Raw genomic sequence first — 25,079 nt, forward strand, 5'->3', positions numbered from 1 at the left:
TTGTTTACCTGTGTATCTCCATTTTTTGGCCCTCTGCTCCCCCCACGCAGGTTTGAATCAACAGGTTTCCCCCTCTTGCTTGCATGCAATGGAGGAATTACTTCTGTGTAGATGTGCAGACTAACTCTATCCTGCCCCCCCTCCTTCCAGTGGTGCCGCTGCCCCTAAGCCCGGGAGAAGTAATGCAAAGGTGCACAACAACACTTCTCCAGGAAAGCAATACTGTAAATGACTGAGCAGCAGCAATGCTAATAATAACGGTCCTGGTGGGATTGGGATTGGGGGTCGTTTGGGGACCATCAGCTCTTAAAACCAATAAAGCTCTGCATACCTGAGAATCTAGAAGTGGGGGAGAAGGGCATTGCAGGAATGAGTGTAAAACTACAACGCTGCATGGAGATTTACTTTATTTTATTTTACAAAAGGAACCCAAAAGCAACCTGCTGACTTTCTCAGGAGTAAGCCTCATTGGAAAAAAATGTGATTTACTTCTGAGTAGACATGGTTATCTGATGTCAGGGTGGACACTGAGCCCATAGAATCCCAGAGTAGTTCTGATTCGGAGGAAGAGCAGTCGCTCCTGGGAGAGGAGCGTGCCCCTTTTTCCCAGGGCCTGCAGCTGACAGAGATTCCTCCCACCAACATTCCTAGATTAGAAAGCAGTCCAGGGAGTGACCCAGCACCGATAGCAGACTGGTTGAATGCACGGCGCAGACGCAGAGAGCGGCGCCAAATGGAGAGCGCAGAAAGGAGGCGAAGGGCCCGGTTGGCGCTCAAAGAACGGTTGCGCCCAGAGGATCCAAGGGAAAAGGGGAGGGATTCTCCCTAGTCCTTATATTCAGGGGTCTGCCAGTAATTGCCTTTCAAACGGGGACCAACTGTTCCAACTTAGGGCATAGGGATGCTGCTGCTCAGATCTAGTTACTACCTGTAGAGTTGTAAGTTGTAAAAGAAGAATAAAGCTTTGAAAAGAATCCCTTTGTCTGCTTGGCTACTGGATTAGACTGAGAGAGCCCTCCAAGGAGCCCTTCACATCTATGCCTGTTCCTTGAGGCAAAGAAATTAAAAGGGAGAAAGGAGATAACCAGGCCCATTCATATTCAAAGGTGTGCAGATACAGAGATACTATTTCCAACCCCCCCCCCCCCGCAATAGGGAGAAGCCGAAGGTTAACTCCTTCTATTCCTTCCTTCTCCTGCTGTTTGAGGCTTGCTCTCCACCACTCTTCCCCCCCTGCCCCCATAGGTGGTGAACTGCAAAAGAGGACCAGTAACTTCCAAGTAGGGATGTGTAGCTTTAAAATGGAAGGCTTGAGGCTTGCTCTCCACCACTCCCATTCCTCACTTATGCTCAATGAATATTGTAACAAAAGGCAGAGGAATTCTCCTGACCCCTCTGCTCCTGTACTCAGCAAAGTGCAATTTGAAGTTACTTCTGGGTAGACATGATTCTGCTCTCCTCTCGCCCACTCTTCCTGTGCCTCCCCACCACTTTCCCTCCCCCCAATCAGTGCTGCTCCAGCAGCCCACAGCAAGGGCAGTTCAGCTCACACAGACCCCAAAGGCACTGTGAAAGTACCACAGTGGGATGATCTGTCAGAAGAGCAGTTTCAGAGACACTGGATTTTAGAGCTAGACACAGCATGCTGGCTACAGAGAAGAGCATATGTCATCTTAATCTTGTCAGCTTTGGGGCGCAGTATGACCGGCGTAGACCCTGTGTAGATATGGCCGTTGTCATGGTGGGGAAGATTGTTTTTATTTGTATTCAGAATCAAGTTAAAAACAATCTTAGTCCAGAAATGTACTTGTTCAATAGAATATATTCAATGCTACAAATATTAATAATTGAAAATGATATTTTCAGTAACTGAAGTGGGGATTTTAAAACTAAGAAATCTGAAATATAGCTTTCCATTGGGGAAAGGAGTGGGAGGTTGCAATGTCTCCATACTCATCCTAACAATGCACTTTTAAATTGCTTTAATTGGCTAATGCCGAATTGGGATGTGCATGTATTAGGGTTAAAACATCTGCACTTAAGTAGTTGATGTTTGTGATAATACAAAATAACGTGCAAATATTTTCAACCTTTTATTCCATTATGAGATTCTTGTAAACTTACCAAATGTTTTTTTCATATTGAAACTTTCCATGATATCCCCTATTTTGAACTTTTCAGGAAATGAGTTTTCAGGAAGCATTTGTAAGAACAGCGTGTGTAGGAAATCTTTCCACTTGACAACATATAACTGGTGTTCTTTCTAGGTGTTGCTAAGAGACCTGTGCCGTGATCCAGAGATCCACAAAAGCAGAAAAACATTGCACATTTACTGATAGGCTTGTCCTCTTAGAGTGCCAGTTGGAATCAAAACTGTAGGCTCATAGACTGCTGATCCACTGTTGGAGGAATGTGAACATGTGTAAAGGATGTGCTTCTCCTTGCATTTCCTCTATTGGAGATTGACATTGTGAGGTTTCAGAGTGAAGCCTCTCACACTATTGGTTATCTCTTAGATGCAGTGCAGGGTGAAGAAGTACAAAGACTGAACTTGTTGTTAAGGAAATATAGAAGACAGGTTAGATTGAACAGTTAGAAATGTATTAACGCACCTCATGGCTGTGGGAGAGACAGATGAAACTGTGTCTCTTCCCGCAGAAGAAAAGAGGATGCATTTATACAGACTGAAAGTTGGAGAACAAAGAAAAACACACTACACATGCTCAGAATCCAATTAGTACTCAGCACAGTCTTATCAGCACACGGCCTTCTTATCTTTAGGGATGAGTTACTTTGGTGGATAGGAATTTCTTGCTTATGAGCAAGTTACAATTACCATCTCATGGACACACATACACATATCAGGCACCTCGCCTGAACCAAACTACTTACAAGGCCTAGTCAGGTCTACCTTCACATTTTGCAAGCATGCACACAGCTCTCTCTACTACACACCACTAACTGGTTCATTGCCCCCTTCCCCACAGTTGGCATTCTGCATCCCAGCTGCAACAAGTAGATATTTGATCTTGGATTGCCAACTCATTATTTTTCCCAAAGTGTCATTAATTTGAATAATGGCTTGAATTAATAAAATTACAAAATCTAGCACTTATTTTTAAGTAAGTAAACAAATAGTGTTATGGATGTGGTGAACAGTTTATGCATAGAGCTAATGGATCCTTGTGCTACCTTTTTTCCTTTTGAGATGAACTAAACAACTGCTGCTTGTTACTTGGTACCAAATGGAATTAATTGGTATGGTAAAGTGGAACTGGATCTCAGTGTCCTAAAAGAAAGAGCTTCAAAACATTTGTCCTTTCTAAGTAGTGGTCTCCTCCACCCTCCTTCTCTGTGTGTGATATATGCATAAGTATAAACAAATATAACTGCAATACAATGGAATTTTAAAACGCTTTTCTTTGAAAAAGCTTCTGAATTAAAATTTAACTAGAAGTGGACAAAATAAGGCTCAGCCACAGTTTTACTGGTGTTGCAGTTGAATGCCTCATGAAAACCTGCAACTGAAATTTGATGTGTCCTAACACTAGAATATATTGTCTTCCACTGTGTTTCACTATTTTTGTATAGCTGGACTATTGCCATTTCAAGCTGTGAGGAAAAATTAAGATGCCAACTGAACTTGTGCCTACAGTACTCTTCACCTTTGCGAAAATGGCAGAGTCTCTTGCGTTATTTTTATTTTAGAACCAAGGCAGAAAATTCTTTAACCCTTATATGGTTATGAGAAAAAATGTTTTTGTTCTATTTTCAAGAGATTATTATGGATTTCACCTATAATTGTGCAAAACATTTATGCCAACGCAAACTATTTCTAACAGAACTTAGATAGAGAACCAATACCTTGCAGGTGAAAGTTGTGAGAATCATTGACGTTTTATTGTTTGTTCTCCTTTATGCCTTTCTCTAAGTAAGGTCTGCCATACCAATCTGCATGCTGACTCTCTTAATTGGTCATTTATAAAGAAATTGGTCACCTTCATTGGCAATCAGCTGCTTTTAGCAGGTTTCATCGTCATTTGTTAATCTGCAGAAGTTACTTGATTTAACTGGTAGTTTCTGAAAAAAGTATTTGTATATATTTGGATCACACTAAGATGTTATGATCCATTTACTTATGTAAATGTTTACTTAGTCATTTAGTTACCTTTCAAGTAGAAGAAAGTGTGTGTGTTTTCTGTCCTTGTTTTTAGTGTCTTCAGTCTGTATTATATCAACAAAGATTTTCACATTGGAGCAGTCATTTGCTTTTGAAGTTATTGGTTTGCCTTTTTGCATGTGGGTGTTCTTATTCTTTGAACTGGTGTACTCTGCTGTACAAACAATTCAAGCATACCTTTCCTTTCTATAACAATGTATTGTGTGCACTCAGTTTTTTTAAAAGTTAGTTGCATACTCCTAGTACTCTAGCCTCTCCTTGAAAGTGTTTCTGTCCAAACATAACATTTTGTTCTTTTTGAACTCCCTCCAATAACATTTTATTTAATGAGAATGTTCCCATGTGGTAGATATTAGAAAATTTGAAGTAACTTTTGACTAACCTTTGTGCAGATCAGTGAGATTCCAAAAACCTTTTTCTATGAAAACCCTATCCTAGTGTAGCTCTTTCTGGGAAACATCAATAAATTTATTTCCTCCTCGAAAAAGGCATCTTTTAATAAACACTCTTCTTATTTGCTTGAAGTATACCATGCAACCTTTAATCTTGGAACTTCATCTGCAGGGCTAATTCTACTTAATTGTGTATAAATGTAGAACTGAGTAATTCTTGCCTTTTATCTTGATTTTGTACACAAAATGTCTCCACAAATATTGGTTGTATTGTGTGTTATGCAGATACCTTTCCACTTATGTTTAAGTCCAAAGCTCTGGGCTTCTTCACACTGAGCTTTTATCCTGCAATTGAGATTGCTCCTTCATGGAAGTTTGCAGGCTCTTCACATGACACTGTGATCATTCAAGGCGTCCCGTGCACTAAATGCCCTTTGTTCCATTTTTAAATAGATCGCAGATAATGAGCTATCAAATTACCCCGTTGTGTTCCACTTCACCGTGAAAAGAGTAAAAGTGGCAAGAAGAGGAGCAAGATCAATGAGAGCTAATGGAGGACTCAGATCCAGGGAGAAGGAGCGGGGAAGGGGTGGGGGGAAAGGAAGCACGTAAAAAAAGGAGTCGTTATGATCCTGCATTTAAAGGAGTCCTGAAGCAGGAAGCCCCATTTTAAATACAGGATTTTAGGCTGGTGTAGAGATGCCCTCTGTCTCCACTGCATTGGAACTTCATTAAGGCTGCAATTTTATACAAAAGTACTTGAAAGTCGGTTGAACTCAGTGGTTCCTACTTCTGAATTGATTTGCATAGCGTTGCATTTCATAAGCTCATGCGTGTATATATGGTCACCTAAGTCATTTAGATACATGAATTAAAAAGTTGTACATATTTACTTAAATATTTCTGTCTCTCTTTTAGGCAAAACCAAAGGTAATTGAGCCAATAGACTATGAAAATGTCATTGTTCAAAAGAAAACTCAAATACTCAATGATGCCTTGCGTGAAATGCTACTTTTCCCTTACGATGACTTCCAGGTACCTTTTTACTTTTCTAAATTTTGCAAGTATTGGAATTAATGTAAAGGTTGTTATTGGGACAGCTTTCAAATAATGTTTATTTTAAAACTTAATTTAGGGTGCAGTCCTATGACTTGTGCCCTCAGTGCTCATAAGCCGCTGAACTCGGAGGCTTCTGAGTATCCAGTGCAGAGCAGAAGAAGTGGTAGAGGAAATCATTGCTTCTCTAGCCTCCCGCTCTGCATTTTCACCAGATGGGCTTTTTTGCTTGTTTAGCTGGGGTGCCTTGGAGGGGGGAGGGAAGGAAGTTGGAGAACTCTCAGTATAGCTCATATCCCTGCCTCTCCAGTCTCCTCCTCTTCCCACCCACCAGAATGCCCCCTTTACCCCCTCCCCAAGGTTGAATTCCCAGCCTTGGAGAGGTAGCCGGCATGGTTCTTTCCACGCCAGCTGTGAGGGGGAGGCAGGTCAGAGCACTGTTTCTGACCTCAGATCCTGGAATCCAAAATATCCTATGGCCCCCCTGATGCTGTCTAGGGGTCATAGGATTGCTCCCTTAAGGTATTTAATATAAAGTAGTTATTCAGATAGGCTAGCTGAACATGCTAGTTACCAATGCTTCCCCCAGCTTTTTGGTTTTGAGTACTCTTAAGTTAAAAGGTGATTCAAATAGTATTATACTTCAGGAGGTTCAAAATGTCGCTACCTGTTCATCAATGGGAGCTAGCCAGGTACAGCATATTACTCTTGATCTTGTTTCATCTGCCTTGGTTGCATTTCTGGGCTTGAACTCAAAGTACTGGTTGTTACCTTTTAAAAATGTTTTAAATGGGCTGGGAACAGGATACCTGATGGACTACATCTTTGTATGTACATGCTTAGATAACACCTGAAGTTCTGCTCTGTGCCCCCCCGCCCGCCCCCTGCCCCCGGCTGTCTGAAGATCAGGCATGTACAAGATATAGGGTCTTCTCAGTTATGGCACTCTGTTATCTTTTGGGATTCTGGCCTGGCTCCATTGCTGTTTGATTTTCACTAAGTAGTAGAAACATGGCTCTTAAGGAGGGCTTTTGAGAATTGGCAACTTGTTATTGTTGTTGTTCAGCCGTGAAGTCATGTCCGACTCTTCGTGACCCCATGGACCATAGCACGCCAGGCCTTCCTGTCCTCCACCCTCTCCCGGAGTGTGCTCAAGTTGACTGTTAGTAAAGAGTTATGCATGTGTAACTGATTTCCCTGCTGCTGTGGCTTGCTCATGTTGATTTCCTTTTTCCTTTGGCTTTGGTCATGTTGAATTTTGGTTGTAAAATGTATGTTGGTTATAAAACGTTATTGTATTTTCGGATGTTTTACATCTGTTTTTAATTTGATTATTGTTACCCACTTTGGATTTCTTTTTTGAAAGAAAGGTGGGCTGAATCTTTTAATGTTATATTTTTAAAGTGAAATCACCTAGATTTGGGTGGGTATGTGTGAGTTAACTGTATGCTTTTTTTTTAAGACAGGCTTCTTTTATCCAGAGTATACATAAACAAAGATTATGCTTTCAGTACAGGATTTTAAAAATTATATGCACTTCTTCAATGCTTTCAAAAGGCCTCTTCCTTTGCCACCCTCCACCCCTGGATTTCAAAGAATGTGGCAAGTTTGGTGTTTCCATAAACTACTTAAGCCCAGTAATGCTTGTTGCATTTTATATTTGATGATGTAACAGCTACAGCTCTAGTATAACAGCACAATCAGTGGTATCATGCTGTGTCACAGCAGACTTGGGGTGTCTTAATCAGCACAGCAATGTGAAACTATTTTAACTGCACTGCAATTTAGCATTATAGCCGTTTGTGGAATTATGGTGTTGTTCGTTCTCTCTCTGTTTCACACGCACACGCACACACACACACACAGAATAAAAAACATTCTGGAGGCTTTTCAGCTGCCCTGGAAGCAACTCATTCCTGTATATCATTGACCTGGTTCACACAACACAACAGTCCAGCATGGCTTAATCTACCCCTGGGGGTTGTTGCGTTGTGCCGGGAGGCAGGAGTTGTTTGAGGGTTAGACAACCCTCAAATAACCCGTGTCTTGTTTGAGGGTTATTTGAGGGTTGTCTAACCGTCAAACAATTCCTGCTACTTGGATTTGCATGACAAGCCATGGCAAGCTGGGCACCTGGCACAACACAACAATAAATTAACCCATGGCAGGCTGTCCTGTTGTGTGAACCAGGTCAGTGTTTTGATAGAGAGGGTTGCAAAAGCAACATTTTGTATAGCATGAAGGACCTGCTCCTTATGCCTCTTGTAGGGCAAAATGTGTAGGCCAATGTGCAGTGGTGTAGTCTTCAAAATCAGGGGGCCAGTCGAAGTAGAAAGGAAATAGGCTTGCATTGTGTTTAGGCCACTTTAGATTTAAAAACATACACACTGTTAAGCATTTTTAAAAACTGATAATAGTTCTTGCTGTGTTTAAGGTGTTCCACGCTGCTGTTGTGTAGCGTTGACGAACATTGTGGCAATGCAAGGCACTTGACAATGCTGAGGGAAGATGATCAAAGAATAATCAGAGGCTGTGGCTATGAAGTTAGAGAAGTTATTTCAGAAGCTCTGGCTGCCGCAGCTGAAGAAACATAACAAATAGTATAAACACAAGTCCTTTAATGCAATCTCATGAGAAAGGAAAGGTTATAAAATGGAACTGAGAAGAGTGCATGGCTTTGTGGCTTTTCTGGAGAGCACTGAAAAGCTTGGAGTATTTGAGATTGGTCTGATACAGTGCGATTTTGATAGGCCTCTTTAATTTCTGAAAATTGGGATACAGATTGAGATTTTTGTCTGTGTCCTTTTGAAGCCCTTACCTTGATCAAAAGGAAAATAAATGATATTGTAGTATATCCCTGATTAGGTTTGGTCTTAAGCTTTGATATACATGCTGGATGGAAACAGATTACTTTGCTCAAATATGGAAAGGATTTTAACTGGATTGGGATTATTTTAATTCATGGGATTTTTTCCCTGCATGTGAGTGTTACTCTTATTTTTCTAAATGACTCTTGTTTTAAAGAAGGATGTTCTACTTTTTAAAGGCGTTGTACTATGTTTATCTGTATGTTTGGATAATGCTATTTTTAGCAGAGCCAGAAAGAATTATGCCAAGCATCCATGGAAGGACCAGTACTGAATGCAGGAAGCAGGTGTGACTGCAAACAATAGCAAATGTATATGTGGTTCAAAGAAAGTTAAACATCTTGTGATTTGTTATCAAACCAGTGGGACTCCAAATAACTTTAATGCCATCTTAGGGTGCTTCCATGCTTTGAGAATGAGGAGTTGCCTCATTCACAAAATTTTAGGAGGGGGAAATATGACATCTTCTATTTGTAACCCTTCCATGTTTCCCCACCACTTCTGTCTTTTTACTTACATACAAACAAACAAAACCCATTAAGGAGTATATTTTTTAAGCAGGAGAAAAAATGAAGTATTGAAAGGAAAATGTTAAGGTGGGAAAAATGAAGTAACTGCACAAAGCTTTTTGATTGGTAGCACTAGGAGCCATCCATAAGAGTAGGATAATCTTCATGAGAATTTTTGTGAAAAAGTATTTATACTCTGCAGTTAATACTTATTGTGCTGTACAGAACAGATAAAACTACCAGTAAAAATGAAATAGCTTGGTATTAAATTGACTGAAAAAAAGTGTTCTACAAAAGTACCTAGAAGTATAGGGATAACCTATGTCCAAGAGACTGTTCTCAAATAGTTTGATACTGTGACAGATCATCTGTCTCAACATACTTAATGGGTCAGTTAGCATGATTGAACAACCCACCATGGCTTATTTAAGCAATGGTAGGCTGTGGCACATGTTGGTGTGTGTAGCCATTTTGACCCTTGCAGAATCCAGGTTCACATGTTGCCTAGTTTTGAATATGCAAATCCTGCTGGCATGTGCTGCAGCCCACCATGGCTTCAGTAAGTCATGGTGGGCTGTTTTGATAGTGAGAACCAGGTCAATATCTCTAGTTTTGCATAAAACTCTATTTGTTAGTATTTTCTGTTTCAATTTAACAGCGAGACTAAACAAGTTAGACATATATTTTGCAAGTGCCTTTTGCATAGAACTTCATATAATTTTTGTACAGACAGAAGTTCCGAGCACTGTATAAAATCTGTTCAAACAACTTTCTCAAACAGCATACAGATTTATTTTTTTGCTCAAATTTCTCTCTTACTTTAGAGTGATTGCAGTCTTTAAAACAGCTTACCTTAAAGGAAGCCAAACCCCACTGATTACGAATGCCACGGACGTTCCCATCATACTCTATATTTTACAAGTCTGCAGACTAGGAATATGAAGGGCAAGAACTGTACTGCAGACTGAGGAAAGGTTGTCCTGGTTAGATGCTTTAGCAGTCAAAGGGCAATATCTCATGCTGCTCATGCACCTCCACTGATTATGTTCACTGGTGAGACCAACCACCAGCACAACAGGAAGCTAGGGTTTCCTAGAGTGAATTTGGAAACGAGTCAAAACACTCATTTCTGGAATGGGACACATCAGTGGAACTCCATTCTGTGAGCTCTGCTGACCTGTTCTGTTCCAGGAATGAGATTTTGGCTTGTTTCCAGTTGCTTTAGGAAGTGCTAGTACTTAAGGAACTAGTACATAGCTCCTGGATTCCAGTTTGTTGCTGGAGGCCCAAGTGGCTGCAGAGGCAATGGGCACTTTTGTCCAGCTCCAATTAGTCCACTATAGCCATTCATGGATTAGGATAATCTGATTTTAGTTGTCCATGCGTTGGTAACATCATTTCTATATGGCCCAATAGCCAAAGCTGTCTGGGCAGCTTACAGAAATTGAAACCCTGAAGTACAATATAATAACATAATATAAAACCCTTTACTTACAAAATTATAAAACAATTTTAAATAATCAACAATAAAATTCCAGGGTCCATTAAAACTTTATCATATGCTGTCAGATGCCTTTGAGTAGAGGAAAGTCTTAGTCTGGCACTAAAAAGATGACAGTGTTGGCGCCAGGTGGACCTCAGTGGGGAGAGCATTCCATAATCGAGGGGGGGGACACACCCTCTCCCTTGTTGCCCTCCTCCTAATCTCTCCCGAAGGAGGCACTTGGAGGAGGGCCTCAGATGATCATAGTATACAGGTAGGTTCATACTGGGAGAATATGAAAATAGGGCATTCTCAGTGGCAGCCCTTTATTTTGGTACCCTAACCCTAAGACTGTATAGATGGGGATGATGGATTTTTTTTTGCAATAGTGTGGGAAGGTTAGGAGAAAGATGAGTTCCATAGCTCAGGCATAAAACAGAGTAAGCTGTGCTGATCCATAAGAAAAATTCCAAAATCCACAGTCGGGCAATAGCTTTATTGCCTGATAAAGGACCAACCAAATATGCACAGAATTATGGGCAAGCTTTTCAGATCTCCAGATGTAACTCTTCATGTTACAAAAAGCAAGGATGGGGAGAAGCGGGGAAAGAAAAACAAAACAAAGGATGACTTGATGTTGAAGTCATTATGTCTGTAGAATCAGAGTTTTAAGATGGAATGGTGGAAGAGTCACAGGCTGGGTTTGGACGACACACTGTGGCTCATCTTGGGTTAGTGGGTGCCAGGTTGAATATCCAACCCCCACTTGTCATGTTGTGTGAACCTAGCGAGTGTGGGTTATCCAAGGTTTAAACAAAGTTTGCATAACCCTAAAACAGATCATGGCTTATGCGAGGGGTCTTTAACCCTTTCATAACCCACACTTGCTGGGTTCATGCAACACAACAACTCCCGACTGTGGGTTGCATATTCCAAATGGTGGCTGCACACATTGCAGCCCTACCATGGGTTAAATAACTGTTAAATAATGGTGGCCTGTCATGTCATGTGAAGAGCCCCACAGACTTAAATGCATTTGACTTGACTAGGTGTCATTCAAGTTTCAAGTACACCTGGGACAAACATGCACTAATGGGAGGAAGGGGAGACAGGACAAGCCAGTGGAAGATTTGGTTTAGGTGACGAAGGAATTATTTTGGTTGAAAGTGGAACTGAGCTGAAAGTTTGGTGATACGAACTTTCAGCTTGAATTTGCATGGTTAGAGTGGGTGAAAGGAGGACTGAAACCTTCTTGCAAGTTTCATGAGGGATCCTTCATATGTTTGGGAGGAGGCTTACTGGTAGTGATGGTGGCTTTCTCTTCCTTCCTTCTTTTAAAAAATGCTTCTCTGCCATCCCCCTCCCCAGGGAAAATGCTATGTCATAACTGTAGGTGCTCTGTTTTTTAAAAAGAAAAGAACAAAAAAGCAAACACAAAAAAGCCACTACTGATGTAAGCCCCCTAAAACTTACATAGATTTTCACCACCCTCATGAAAAATTGCCAAAATACCCACACACAATTTCCTGCTTCTCAATGGAGTTTGGATTTGTGAGGGCTGGGTGGGGGAGTTGCCTCAGCATTAGTTGAAAGAAAAAAGTGAGAGTAGATGAGGAAAATCAGGGAGTTTCCTCCAGTTTGCCAAACCAAGAAAGGAAGGTTTGTGGCCAGTGCAGAGTAAGGGTAAGAATTTATCTTAAATTTCGTCGCATTTCAAAAAATGGGATTGTGAGTATTTGGGGACAGAGTCCTCTTTTAGTAAACTGGCTCTTGCCTACACACCCAGGCAACAATAAAAACGTGTTGGTTATAAAAATGCTTTTTGGTAATATTTTAGTATTGTCTAGAAAACTAGATCCACATAGTTCTGAAACAAAATATTAAAATTAGTAGAGAAACTCAATGGTGCTTAGTTCTGAATAGGCATGAATAGGATTGCATTACAAATTGTATTTACTCTACATTTGGAGTTAATTGTATTTATTATCTCTCATTAAAGACAGCAATACTGAAACGACAGCGTCGATATGTGTGCTCTACGATTCCCGATAATGCAGAGAAAGACGCTCAGAGCTTATTTGTAACGGAGGTAATACTTTTACCCTATATGCTACTTCATTTCAACATTTTGTATTTTTAGTTTTATATTGTCAGAAGTTGGACTTGCAGCAAAAATGTTGCTGTGCATATGAACCCCAGAAAAAGAGTGGTTGTTCAGGGCTCCTACCAGTCTGGAGCAGGAGCCTTATAGTGTTGTTCAGGCCTCTCCAGGTGAAGAGAGTTTTAAGAAATAGCAGAAGGATAAAGAACACACCCTTTTTTCCTTTCTCATTGCCCAGCCTGGGGCCTTTCCTGTTGAACTATATAACTGTCAGGATTCCCTTAACCCCCACGTTACTTCAATGCCCAAACATACAGAGAGGCTTCAGTCTATAGCTTTTAATCCGTTACTTCACAGGGTCATACAGATGCAAATTCTCAGAGACTCTCCATCTACAAAGGAGTGCCTTCAGGGGATTCAAATGGGATTTATGAGAGTTGCCATTTGAAGAGGGAAGGGGTCTGTCTGGCTAGCCTAACTTAAGTGGGGGAGGTCCCTCTCTTCTCATGAGGCCTCTAAGTGCAGCTTTTCACGCATGGCCAATCGGGTAGACCGTCTAAGTTCAACCCCTGCCTTCTGTCTCTTTGGTCTGTGCCTAGCATTTATTAGGTCATCTTCCCCAAACCCCGCCTCCTCCTGTTCACTGCCTTTCACAGGGGTTGGTGGTGGTGAGGAGGGACCCTCATGCTCAGCCATCTGGACGTTTGTAACATGAGAAGCAGGCCTACTCATATCTGGACTAGCCTGGGAAAACACCTCCCCCATTTCTGACAGTTCTCCTTCAGAATCTGAACTGCTATCCCACTCCCTGCGCTCCGAAACACTCCTGACAATAACAGTAGAGGGCTTACGTTTTGAGCTGGCTGCTATCCTGAACCTCAGAATGTTATTGGTTAGTGGCAAAGGGTTAGTTCTGGATAGTGGCAAAAGGAAAAGGTATCATTTGTCTTGTCCGTTGAACCCTAATTCCTGTACCACACACACACACACACACACTTAGTATAAGCCAGGGTATGCAAGCTTTTTGGGCCTGTGGACACATTTGGAAAGCTGAAAAACTGTCTTGGACACTACCACACGATGTCTGCCACAGGGGGCCTGACTACTCCCAAAGGGCAAGTCACTTCCCCAAGAAACAGAATGTAAGGCAGAGTCTGGGTTTGAGCCTGAAGTACCAAACCATGTACTTGCCCTCACAGAGCAAAATATACTTATTTTACAGAAAGAAAACTGGTGGTGATGCTCTGAGATCCCCAGCCCCCAAAGCAATCATACAGGCAAAAATACCCCCAAAGTAAAAAGAAAAAAAGGGGAAATTGGCAAAAAAAACTACAACTGGTTTGAAAAATGCCCGAGCTGGCAGACAGACAGACAGACAAAACTCCTCCCCCCCACAGAAACTAAGTGGGCAGGCAGGCAAGCAAAACTGTCCCACCAAATAAAAAGACACAAACTAATCATCCTCCAAATGGAAACATACAATCATACACCCTTTCCTCAAAAAACCAAAATCATACAGGCAACTCCCACTTCCTCATCCTTGTTTTAGAGGATCATACGTGGGCTTAGATGACAGCAAAATGATACAGGTGTGGTTTACTTAAATATCTTGCAGGGTGGTACAGTGAAGAGGTTTTAGTTTTATTAAGTGTAAGGAAATTCTCATTCCTCAGTTTGCCTTCTCCTAGATTCTTTATAATTTCAGTGTCCTTATTTCAGTATAACACTGTCAACAGCTATGTTGTAAACCTACCAGAATTTAAGAAACAATTTTTCTCTCATAGCTTTCACTTTCTAGTATATTTCTACATTGATGAAGACTTTCTGCCTGTACTGTATCTGCTCATACATGTAGTTTTTCAGCTTAAAAAACTGGCTTGTGGCTTTCTGTACTTCTACGAGTTAAGTATGATGTGGTTTGCCTTGCTGTGTCCTGTCTGTACTGGGCTACCTAAGGGAGCTACTAAATTAACTTTTGTGAGAAATGAGCCGCTATCATAGTTTTATACAATAAGCTTGACCAACATACAAGATATATTAGGGCTGAAGCCAAAATAAATCAGAATTGTTATGTTAGTGCAGCTTGGGTGGAGTAAAAATGTACTTCCTCTGATCGAGGCCTGAGAAGGCTTTGCTGCAAGCAATAAAGCATTTTTGTAGCCAGATTTAAAAATAGAGCCATATAATTTGTTTCTTCATTGATATTATTTGTGATGGAATCTATAGAATGTATTGGTGCATTCTACGTTTATAGCTAATGTAGCAATTTTTATTGCTAGCCATGATCTAATGGTAAGGAAGACTTTTTGACTCATAACAAAAATCTCATTAAAGTTTGTTTGTTAACTGGAATGATTTTAAAGACAACAATTTTAATTGAAGTTTTCACCCTACTAAGAAGAGCATACTGTTGTATAAAGTTCAGTTAAATCTGTGTATTGTATGTTTCCCCTTATTTTAAGTGCATTAAAACCTACAACTCTGACTGGCATGTTGTCAACTACAAAAATGAAGATTATGCAGGAGAGTTTCGACAACTTCCAAAGTGAGTAAGACTTTCTAGCACTGTCAACATCTACACTTGTAAGCTTTTAATATCTAATCTGAAAGCTGCATTGGACAGCATGGATCGGTATCCAACACCGCCCAATGGTTCTGTTTATGTTAGAGTAGTGCTAGAGTAAGTCAGCTCTAGCACAATCCCAATAGCATATGATGGTGCAGTGGGTTATCCTGGAAAACTCATAGTGCCAGCATACCCTATAAGCATTGCACTAGAGCTCGCTTATGCTAGAGCTATGTCAATTTCATAAGCAGAGTGGCATGTTTGGATACTGCCAGCTGGATGTGAATGTGGTTGATTTCAATCATACTTCATATCTTTGTGCTCTTCAGATAGTCAAGGGCTTCTTCAATAAACACACAGAGAGCAGCAGCGTGGCAGCATACTTCATCTATGTATCCCATTCCATGTCTGCAACATGTCTATGAATGTATGCTTTTGTACCTTTCGCTGTGATTTGGAAACCTGCTTTTGCAGGATTCTCAGTCATGTGGGGAGGTATAGGCATGTTGCAGACATATGGTGGAAGAGGTAGAGTGTAGCAGGCAGAACCTGCTGCCTTCTGTCATTTACATGTTTAGCTCCCCTCTAGAACATCTGAAAGAGGCTTGAGATTCCTGAGTTCCAAATGTAGGTACTACTTACATATGTTAGTAAAAGCAGTGCAAGGCTCCACATATCACATTAGTATGAAAATGGAAAACATAGGACACTTATGCTGCGTCCCTCCTCCACCATATGCTGTAATATCCAAAGCTGTAGCGGAAACACTATAAGGCATTTTAATTTAAATGTCTAAGGGTGCAATCCTATGCATGTTTAGACAGAAAAAAGCCCTACAACTCCCAGCATGCTCCAGCCAGCTATATGTTACTTCAGATGTACTACCATTTGGGAATATTTAGGGAGACAGAACCTCTTGTCTTCCTGAAAATATGCTTATTTCTATCCTTGCCATCTCCATAGCCACAGTCTTATTAAAGAGCATATGGGATGGATGTGAATGTGATTAATGTACCAGCAGCATATAGCAAGTATTCCAGAAGCCCCTTCCTTTTGTCCCATATTTAGGATTAATTTGGCTTGAATGTAAGATTGTTGTTTATGGTTTTTATTTTTTGCAAATATAAACTTTTTTTCTATGTTTAGGTAAGAAATCCCAAAACATTTTTTAATTAGTTGCATTTGTACTGATCATGTCAGGGTAATCTCATGCATGATTTTTTTTCCTGCCCAAAGTACCATTACTTCCACCTAGGAACAATATATACAGACCTGGTTCGTACAACACGACAACCCACTATGGGTGAATAACCCATGGTGGGTTGTTGTAACTTCCGAATCCAGGGCAATTTCTGCAGGGTGGCTTATTTTTCATGAATAAGCCATCCTGAGAACCCATCAGTTGTTGTTGGGTTGTTTGGGGTGGCTTGTTTTCCAGGTGGCTTGTTGCGATGTCCAAACTCAGCACAGTGGCTTCAGCTTGGCATGTTGGAAAAGGCTACTGAGGTGCTCTGTAAGAGCACCAAAAAACCCTGCTGCTCCTCACAATCTTGCTAGTGTTGCCACCATCCTCCCCCATCCTTTGTCAGTACCCTCCATCCAGTGCTCCTATTAATTGAGAAGAAATTACACTAGACAGTGTCCCAAATGCATTCGCAACTTCTTTAAAAAAACTTTTTTTACAAAATTAAACTTCCACAGGTGCGCAGATGCAAAACTCTGCTGCTATGCAATTTGTGTAATTTTTCACTCAATTTTACTTCCTTGCCATGAAATTTGTGAATTTTTAGCAATCTTTACTGCTCTTCCATGAAATTGGCATAATCTTCTTCTCAGCTGTGCTGCTCTGCCATGAAATTTACCTATTTTTAGTGATCTGCCTTACTGTGCTGTAACTCACATGTATATCTGAGAGCTAACAATGGAGACCTATGGAGGGTAGTGACAAGCACGAAGTGTGTGGGTGGGGAGCCAAAAGTGGCTAGTGGCTCCACAAGAAGGAGCTTTTTGGGTGGGTGCTACAGGAGTACGTGAAGCAGTCTTTTTTTTTTTTTTTTAAAGATGTTTGCTAGCAAGGGAAGTGCCAAAGTGGAGAATGAAATTGTCAAGCACATTGACAAGATGGGATATCAGTATGCTCGGCTAAATAGTGGACAAGCGGTCTTGCACACTTGCGCAAGACCATGAAAAATAAAATAGAAAAAAAAGTTGTGAATGCATTACCATGTTCATAAGTGTTCAATAAATTAATTCCATTTGGTGATGTGATGTGGGGGGGGGGAGATGAGTTTCCCTCAGGAGCTGACAACCCCAGTGGACCAACTGCAGAAAGCGTGCTGATGTAGGGACCGAGGAAATGAGGAGTTCCGCCACAAAGGCGCCTGGGTTACATGCCAGGAGTTGGTAGGAGGACTGAGGGGGGAAACAAACCATGGAAAGCTGCAGAGCACCCAACCATCTGTCAGATTAGTGAGCAAACAAACAACCCTTGGTGGTTTAGCATGCAAATGTATTTTCATGTGTGAAGAATTCCCGCATATACACTTTATCATGCATACACATGTTGGTAAGCCATTAGTGTAGCCACTATGTGTAAAGTTGTCCTAAGTGATCCTGAAATGACTATTGTAAGATGTGGTATTTTTGTTCTTTTTAGCAAAGGGACCAAATTAGAAAAACTTCCAGTTCATGTTTATGAAGTTGATGAAGAAGCAGATAAGGATGAGGTGAGCATATGATTTTTGCTTCCTACATGGCAGTTCAAATGTTTTATGTTATATAATATCTGTTCAGGTACTCTTGTACAAGAATAGCAAAGTCAGTTAAACTTAGGACTCTGAAATATTTTAAACGTATTTTGCAGTGAGTTATTTTATTCCAGTGCTCTCTATCAGGCATAGGAACTCTGGTGTACGTGTGGAATTGTTCAGAGATGGGATGGGCGAGCCAGGGATGTTTGAGCTCACCGAAATTCTCTGAACTTCACTTTGAACTGTGGTTTGGCTTGCTCTTGTTTTTGTTTGCAATCTGTTTTTTGGTTTTCTCAAGTAGGAAAAGTGTGCATTTCTGTGCACACTGTCCCCTCATTGACCAAAGTGTGAAAATGCTTTTTTAAATGCACATTTCAAAGTGGGCATTTAAAAAAAATAAGTATTATTTGAAAATGATTACGGGTTCAGGAATGTGCAACATTTTTCAAAAAATGTGTTTGGAGTTGCAAAAAGGGCATGTTTGAATGATTTGCAAACTGAAATAAAATGTGTGTAGATTCTTAATGGCAGTACACTGGAATTCCTCATAAGTGTTCAGCGGCATCAGAGTGAGAAGGAAGAATGTTCAGAAACCCAGGAGTGTGTTGTGTTTTCATGGTTAAACTCTTTATGCAACTACTGACAAACCTGAAAACTTGCTTACAGAAGTCCTGTTGTAGCTGACCATAACTTTAAAAACAATGCAAATACATTTGGAGGCTTGTTCATTGGAGAGATACCATAGAGCTGGTATGGTATAGTTGCCATCTTTTCTTCAGTCAGTTCTTCTGCCTTTTATAACTGCAAGACAGGCAGATGTTTTTTGCATTTCTTCCAAGTATGGAGATGCAGTGAGAAACATCTGCCACTCGTGCAGCTGTTGAAGATGTAGAAACAAAAATGGGGCAAAATGCACAGGCTGGCTGTATATTAGATGTGTGAGCGATTTGCACTGTAACTCGTATCATTTATTTTTTTTTACCATCTTCAGTTTTCACTGTCTTCACTGAATCATTCTATTTAAGAGTTACAATGTATACCTTGAGCTTTCCTGCTGCAACTTCTGATGGTGAAAATATAAACCTACTTTTATGTATGGTAGAGTGAAAATATTCTCAGAAAGAGGTGTGTGAAACCTCAGCCCAAACATCTGTTTTTAGTTTAAGAAGCATATCTGCTCTTGGAGTCAGCAGGACCATAATCTTAAGGCCATTATCAACAACTAATTTATCCTCCAACCCCACTGACTTCACTGTTGCTCTGAGGTAAATCTCCCAAACTATGCTTTAATTTGGAGCCAAAAGTAGAGGAAGTGTAATCAAATCTCAACAGAAAATGCAAAATAGACAAAATTTGAAATGGTCATCTGTTAATAGAATATGCATATTTATATAGGTAGTGTTTGTCACAATAACTGGGTCTGCTTATCAGCAATCAGTAGTTTTTGCTTGATTCAAAAGACACTGAAAACATGCCCTGTGCGCAACTGGGATGGGGAAATGACCTGATCTACAGGAACCAGGAAGTGACTTTCTGTTGTAAAATTACTGCATAATTAGGCCTTTGCCTTCTATTCATTTAACAGATGCCATTGTTTGAAGTACATTCCAAGCTGACAATGGATGCTTGATTCTCATATCCTGTCTTACGCACTAATGGGAATATGTGTTAGGCTAGCACAGTTTTATCTACCACAGTAAAATCAAGTAGTTGAATATAACTGGCAGACTGGCCAACAAAGCCTTGAATAATGAAAGTGTGTGTAGTATTTTTACATCTTTGTTTTTGGAATATGCTGTTTTCCAATTGGAATTGTGAAGTTTTAACTATGGATGCCCACATTAATTTTTGTGTCAGATGTTGCTTACTAAAGTTGATGACCGAGCTTGATTTCTCTATTACTTTGCAGAGCCGAGTCAAAACGATTTTTAGTTCATTTCTCACTTTTGTTGTTGTCAAAAAGCTCTTCTGCTCTGTGTTTGCTGTATTTTCAACTACTCCTCAAAATTTTGTTTATTTTTCATCCAAGTCCTGGATACTAGGAAAAAAAGCATACAAAAGCCTGGGTTTTATGGCTCCAGGGAATTTGTCTCAGGTTTAATCCCAACCAACAGGGGCACTATCGGCAGGTTTCTGAATATTCCATATCTACTGAACTGACAGTCCCTGTGTGTACAATTAGCTTGATTGGAAGCCCATTATTAGAAGTGATAAAGTAATGAGCACACTGTTTGTCGGATTTCAATTTCATATTTCCAACCTAAATGTATTAATAACCCATTTATAGTCATGAGTAGTTTCTAACCAACATAACTTACTCTCTTTTGTAGTATCACTTCTTACAATGTTTTGTTAAAGTGTTATTATCATTCCTCTCAGCCTCCTTTTTGTTTGTTTGTTTTTGTTTAAAGTTAAATAGGGTGAACTCTCTTACTCTGTTCAGAGGAGTAGTTCATTTGTATGATCATTTTGAGTTGCTCCATATTTTTTCAGTTTGAATTCATCCTGTCTGAGAATAGTTGACCAACATTGGGCATAGTATTCTACAAGACACCGTATGCTAGACAAGCTTTGACTAGTATTTTGTTAATGAATTACTATTATTTCCTTCTTCCTGCTAGATATTCCTCACTTAAAACATCTAAGGACCTTTTCTTGTCTTTGCATGAGCCAAAAAGGAAATGCAGATGAAAACTGACAATTCAGGACAGTTTTACCTTTCTTTAGTTACACACTTTGGTGGAAACTTCTAAAAGGAATGCATCCTTCTGTGTTCAGACCATGCTACTATCAGCCATTTATTGGTAATAGCCTGTCTGGGCTATGGTAATGTGCTTCTAAAGCATCTGCTGGTGCAAGACTCTACTATACACTGGAGGTCATAGATGGTCTATTGATCCCATCTTGGCCACCTGCACTTACTTTTGTTAGTTCACTCATTCAGGGTGTCAGTTTTTTATCCTTTAACAGTCATAATAGACTGGATCATACATATCTTAGTATATGCAGGATCCTTCTTTCTGTATACCTTGCCTGATCCTCAGCAGGTTTCCAATGATTTCTTGCTCATGCTAGGACTCAGAGAACAGCTTTTTAGTGATGGCAATCCACATTGTCCAACTTACTCCTAAAGAGGATCCACTCAGTTTCTTCCCTTTTTAAAACTGTCAGGTTAAAACATTTTAATTTCAGATGGGATTTTCAGCTAATTGATCCTTTAAAATGATTATTTATTAAGATTGTGTATATGCTGCATTTCAGAATACAAATTCTTCTAAGGTGGCTTATGAGTAACATAAAAATAATAAAATCACATTAAACAATACCAAAAGATAAAAGCTCATCAAGATCCTTCCCAGAGAGTTGCTGGTGGTAGATAGCCCTAGGATTGGGGAGAGTCCAGCTGGAACAGGAGCAGGTGTCTGGTGTTATCCTCATCTACCTCCTGCTCTGTCCTTCATACAGAGCAGATGATGGTAGATGGCCCTGGGAGGACAGGTAGAGCAGGCCCTAAGGTCTTCTTCACCTGCCTCTTTCCTTCTCTCTCTTGGAATCCTTTCCACAGGACAATTGATAGTAAATCTCTTGACAGTGTGTTTTTTAAACAGTTGGTTCCAGAATTCTGTGAACAAAGTTCTGTGAACAGAATGGGGTGCTCTTGGGTATTGGCTCCTTCTTCTTGCACTCTCCTCAGATCTGCTAAAGAGTTGGGGAACCCTTCAGAATAATGTGGGAGGTGGCAAGGGGGCTGCAGGGAAAACAGGGAATTAGCAAAAATCACCCGCCCCCTCTATTTGGGAAGCCTTACTGGATACAAAGTGCACCTTCTGGATCCAACCCAAAGGGTGTTATGCTAGCTTTTACTGCTATTCTTTGTAGCTCAGTGGTTGAGCATGTGCTTTGCAAGCAGAAGTTCCAGGTTGAATCCCCCATCTCAAGGTAGGGCTGGGAAGACCCCTGTCTGAAACCCTGGAAAGCTACTGTTCTGTGTCTCCTCCCAGCACAGAGAAAGGGGCTTGGGTAGTGCTGGGAGAAGCAGAGCTTCCTCCTGGCTCTGGCCAAATCCCCAGCTTCATGCAGTGCTTGGCAACCTGTAGTTCCTGGCAACTGGTACGGGCTGAGTCCCCAGTTTTGCATGGCTCCTGGTGTTCCCATGGATGCCAGGTGCCACATGAAGCTACTTGACCCACACACCAAGAAGAGCCTGAAGTCCCCGCTGCTATTATCTCAGATCAGATAACAGTGATAACCTCCTGGAGATTTCTCCAGGGGATGGGGCTTGGCTCCCAAGCCCTGCTTCATGGAGGTACTCCAGGAGGCTCCTCAGGCCAGATTGGGGAGCCCAGTGGAACAGAGGTTAATTGGTTTAAACAATATTGAGCAAGATGAACAAATGGTCTGATGGTATAAGGGAGCTTTCTATGTGCCTAAATCACACAAAAATATTTGTATGTTTTAGTTGTGGTTTAATTTTTTCACACATGTCTGTGAGTAATAGTTTTTAGAGAAATAATGCATGAATATATATAGCAGACTTCTCCAAGATGGTGCCCTCCAGATGTTGTGGACTTCAACTCCCATTAGCCCCATTTGCATGGCCAATGGTTAGAAATCCTGAGAGTTGTGATCCAAAACATCTGGAGGGCACCAGGTTGGGGAAGGCTGATATACAGAATTGCTCATGACAAAGGACCAAATATGCACCACTGTCTTAATGTAGTGTTTTCTCTTCTAAATAGGATGCAGCATCTCTAGGATCTCAGAAAGGGGGAATTACAAAACAAGGATGGCTGTACAAAGGCAACATGAACAGTGCTATCAGTGTTACTATGAGGGTATGTGGTTACTATGAGGGTACACCTAATCTCTTCTGCTAAACTTTCAATAGACTGCAGCATTGCACACAGTTCTGCATTATCAGTATTACTAATTCCAACAGAACTTCTGAATGGGTTATGTTTTGTAGTGTTGTGACTGTAATCCAAATAGCTGTTTAACATCTGCAAGCTTGAACCCTGACTGCCAGTCCTTGCAATAAGTTAGAGGATGTTTCTTAAGCTAGTTTTAGGGCAGGCAATATGAAAAGCCCTGCTGAGGTCACACAAGCCCTTGGCATGTTCCTAAAGGACTCTTTGGATTCTGGTTTATGGTAGTGTTATTGTTTTTGTGTGGTGTTATTTTCATATTTTTAACATAACATAATTTTTCATGTCTAGTCATTCAAAAGAAGATTTTTTCACCTACTCCAACTTGGTGATGGATCATATAATCTCAATTTCTATAAAGATGAGAAAATATCAAAAGAACCAAAAGGGTCAATATTTTTGGATTCCTGCATGGGAGTGGTCCAGGTAAGTAGAGAATTTTTCTTTTTATATTATTGCTAAAATCTCATGTAAACTTAAGTCTGCATCTTCCTTTTGTCTATCTGTACTACTTCAGCATTGCAGCCGAAACCTATATTTATTTCCATATTCCTAAACACACTTACTAGGGAGTAAGTCCCATTGAACACTGTGGGACTTACTTCTGATAAACATGCATAAGATTGTACTGTCAGTGTACTTTGGGTGACAGAAATAAATGCTTTGGATATAGCGGTTTGTGCCAAATAGTCTAAAATGTGTTTTTAGAAGAATTCAGTAATGGTAGCACAGTGCAGGCTTGAGCACTGAGTCACCAACCCATATAGATGTATTGAGATTGCAATATTTTTGGATATGAAGTGTTAAGAAAATATTGCCACTAAATGTTAAGTACTGAAAAAATCACAGAGGGCAATTTAAGAATGTATGAAGATCTGGGGGAAGCATAAATAGTACTGTAATATGGCTGTAAAATGTTTTGCATAACTTCTTGTGTGGGATTTCTGTCGTGGGAGCCAGATCACATTCATAGCCATACTCCCAAATGTTTTCACTTGACCTTTACAATATTAACTTTTCATTATTAAAAAAAACACACCACTTTTGAAACAAAATACAATGTAAGCTGAATGGAAATCATGCCAGCAGCAAGGGCCAAAAAGGGGGTTGCTTGTATCTGTGTGCTAAGTATGCAGCCTGTTCAAAGAACATTATGGACTTTTCTGATGGGAAGAAACTTGGAAACAACTGCATTCTTAGATCTTCGGAAGTTTTTACTGCATTTTATTCTTAATGGCAATCATGCAATCTTATAAATTGTTTTGCAGATTATTTATATTCTGTTGTATTTCACTGTAGAGATTTTTGTAGAGTTGCTTTAATGGCCCAGTTTGCATGTAATGCTAAAACATGGTTTAGCACCATGTGCACAAGCCTGAATGAGCCCAATCAAAGTCTCATGATTGCATGGTCCCCCCTCCCCACTCAGCCAGAAGGAGGACTTTGGCAGAGATTAGTCTGACAAGAATCCCAGTTCATCATTGCATACAAACCAGAGATTGTGGTTTAAAACAAACTCTGGTTAGCTAAATAAGCCAGCTTCATAGTACTTGCCTATTTTACAAATGTTCTGTGAATCTGGCTACACTACTGTCCCAAAGGTGGCAAAATGTGGATATCTCTAGGTTCCATTCACCTCTATCAGCTGTTTGTCAGATTCTACCCATTGGCAGAATATGAAAACATTATGCTGTATACCAGGGGAGGCACCTTGTGGCCCTGCAGATGTTTTGGCCTACAACTCCCATCAGCCCTAGCCAGCATAGCCAGTGGTGAGGGATGCTGAGAATTGTAGGTCAAAACATATGGAGGGCAACAAGTTGCCCATTCCTGCTCTATATAATGCACACAGCAGGGGTAGGCAACTTGGTGTGTTCCAGATGCTTTGGACACAACTCCCATAATTCCTCACCTTTGACCATGCTGGCTGGGGTTGATGAGGGTTGTAAGCCAAAATATCTTGAGGGTACCAGATTGCATACAGCTTGCAGCAAGCCCTGCCTGTAACTTCAGTTAGTAACAGAAATGCATTTGCGCTTTGTGAGTAGAGCTGAATGCCAGTTCCATTCTTTAGTGTGTGTGATGTCACCGTCACTTTGGCTAAATGGTCTGCATATGTGCAGTGCCATGCATGTACACCTTAGCCCAGTTTCAGCAGGGCCATAGAAATCTGCTCACCATCAAATAAGGTGCTCACCTATCTCAGACCAAATCCACACTCGTTTGAAACTTGTAAAAACTCCATTTACT

The 25,079-nt window shown here is 40.6% G+C and overlaps 1 protein-coding gene across 1 annotated transcript in view; it reads left to right on the top strand.

Annotated features, from left to right (window-relative positions):
- Positions 1-25,079, top strand: part of DOCK9 (dedicator of cytokinesis 9) — a 177,674-nt gene that overhangs the window by 50,605 nt on the left and 101,990 nt on the right. The window contains exons 2-7 of the mRNA XM_084844704.1: positions 5,491-5,607; positions 12,487-12,576; positions 15,051-15,133; positions 17,811-17,880; positions 22,644-22,739; positions 23,121-23,255. Of these exons, the coding sequence (XP_084700830.1) occupies positions 5,491-5,607; positions 12,487-12,576; positions 15,051-15,133; positions 17,811-17,880; positions 22,644-22,739; positions 23,121-23,255 (591 nt within the window). The remainder of the gene's footprint in view (positions 1-5,490; positions 5,608-12,486; positions 12,577-15,050; positions 15,134-17,810; positions 17,881-22,643; positions 22,740-23,120; positions 23,256-25,079) is intronic.

This window comes from Heloderma suspectum, chromosome 3, assembly GCF_057233095.1.
Source record: "Heloderma suspectum isolate Gila_16-S chromosome 3, 16-S_ref, whole genome shotgun sequence".
Classification (NCBI taxonomy): domain Eukaryota; kingdom Metazoa; phylum Chordata; class Lepidosauria; order Squamata; family Helodermatidae; genus Heloderma; species Heloderma suspectum.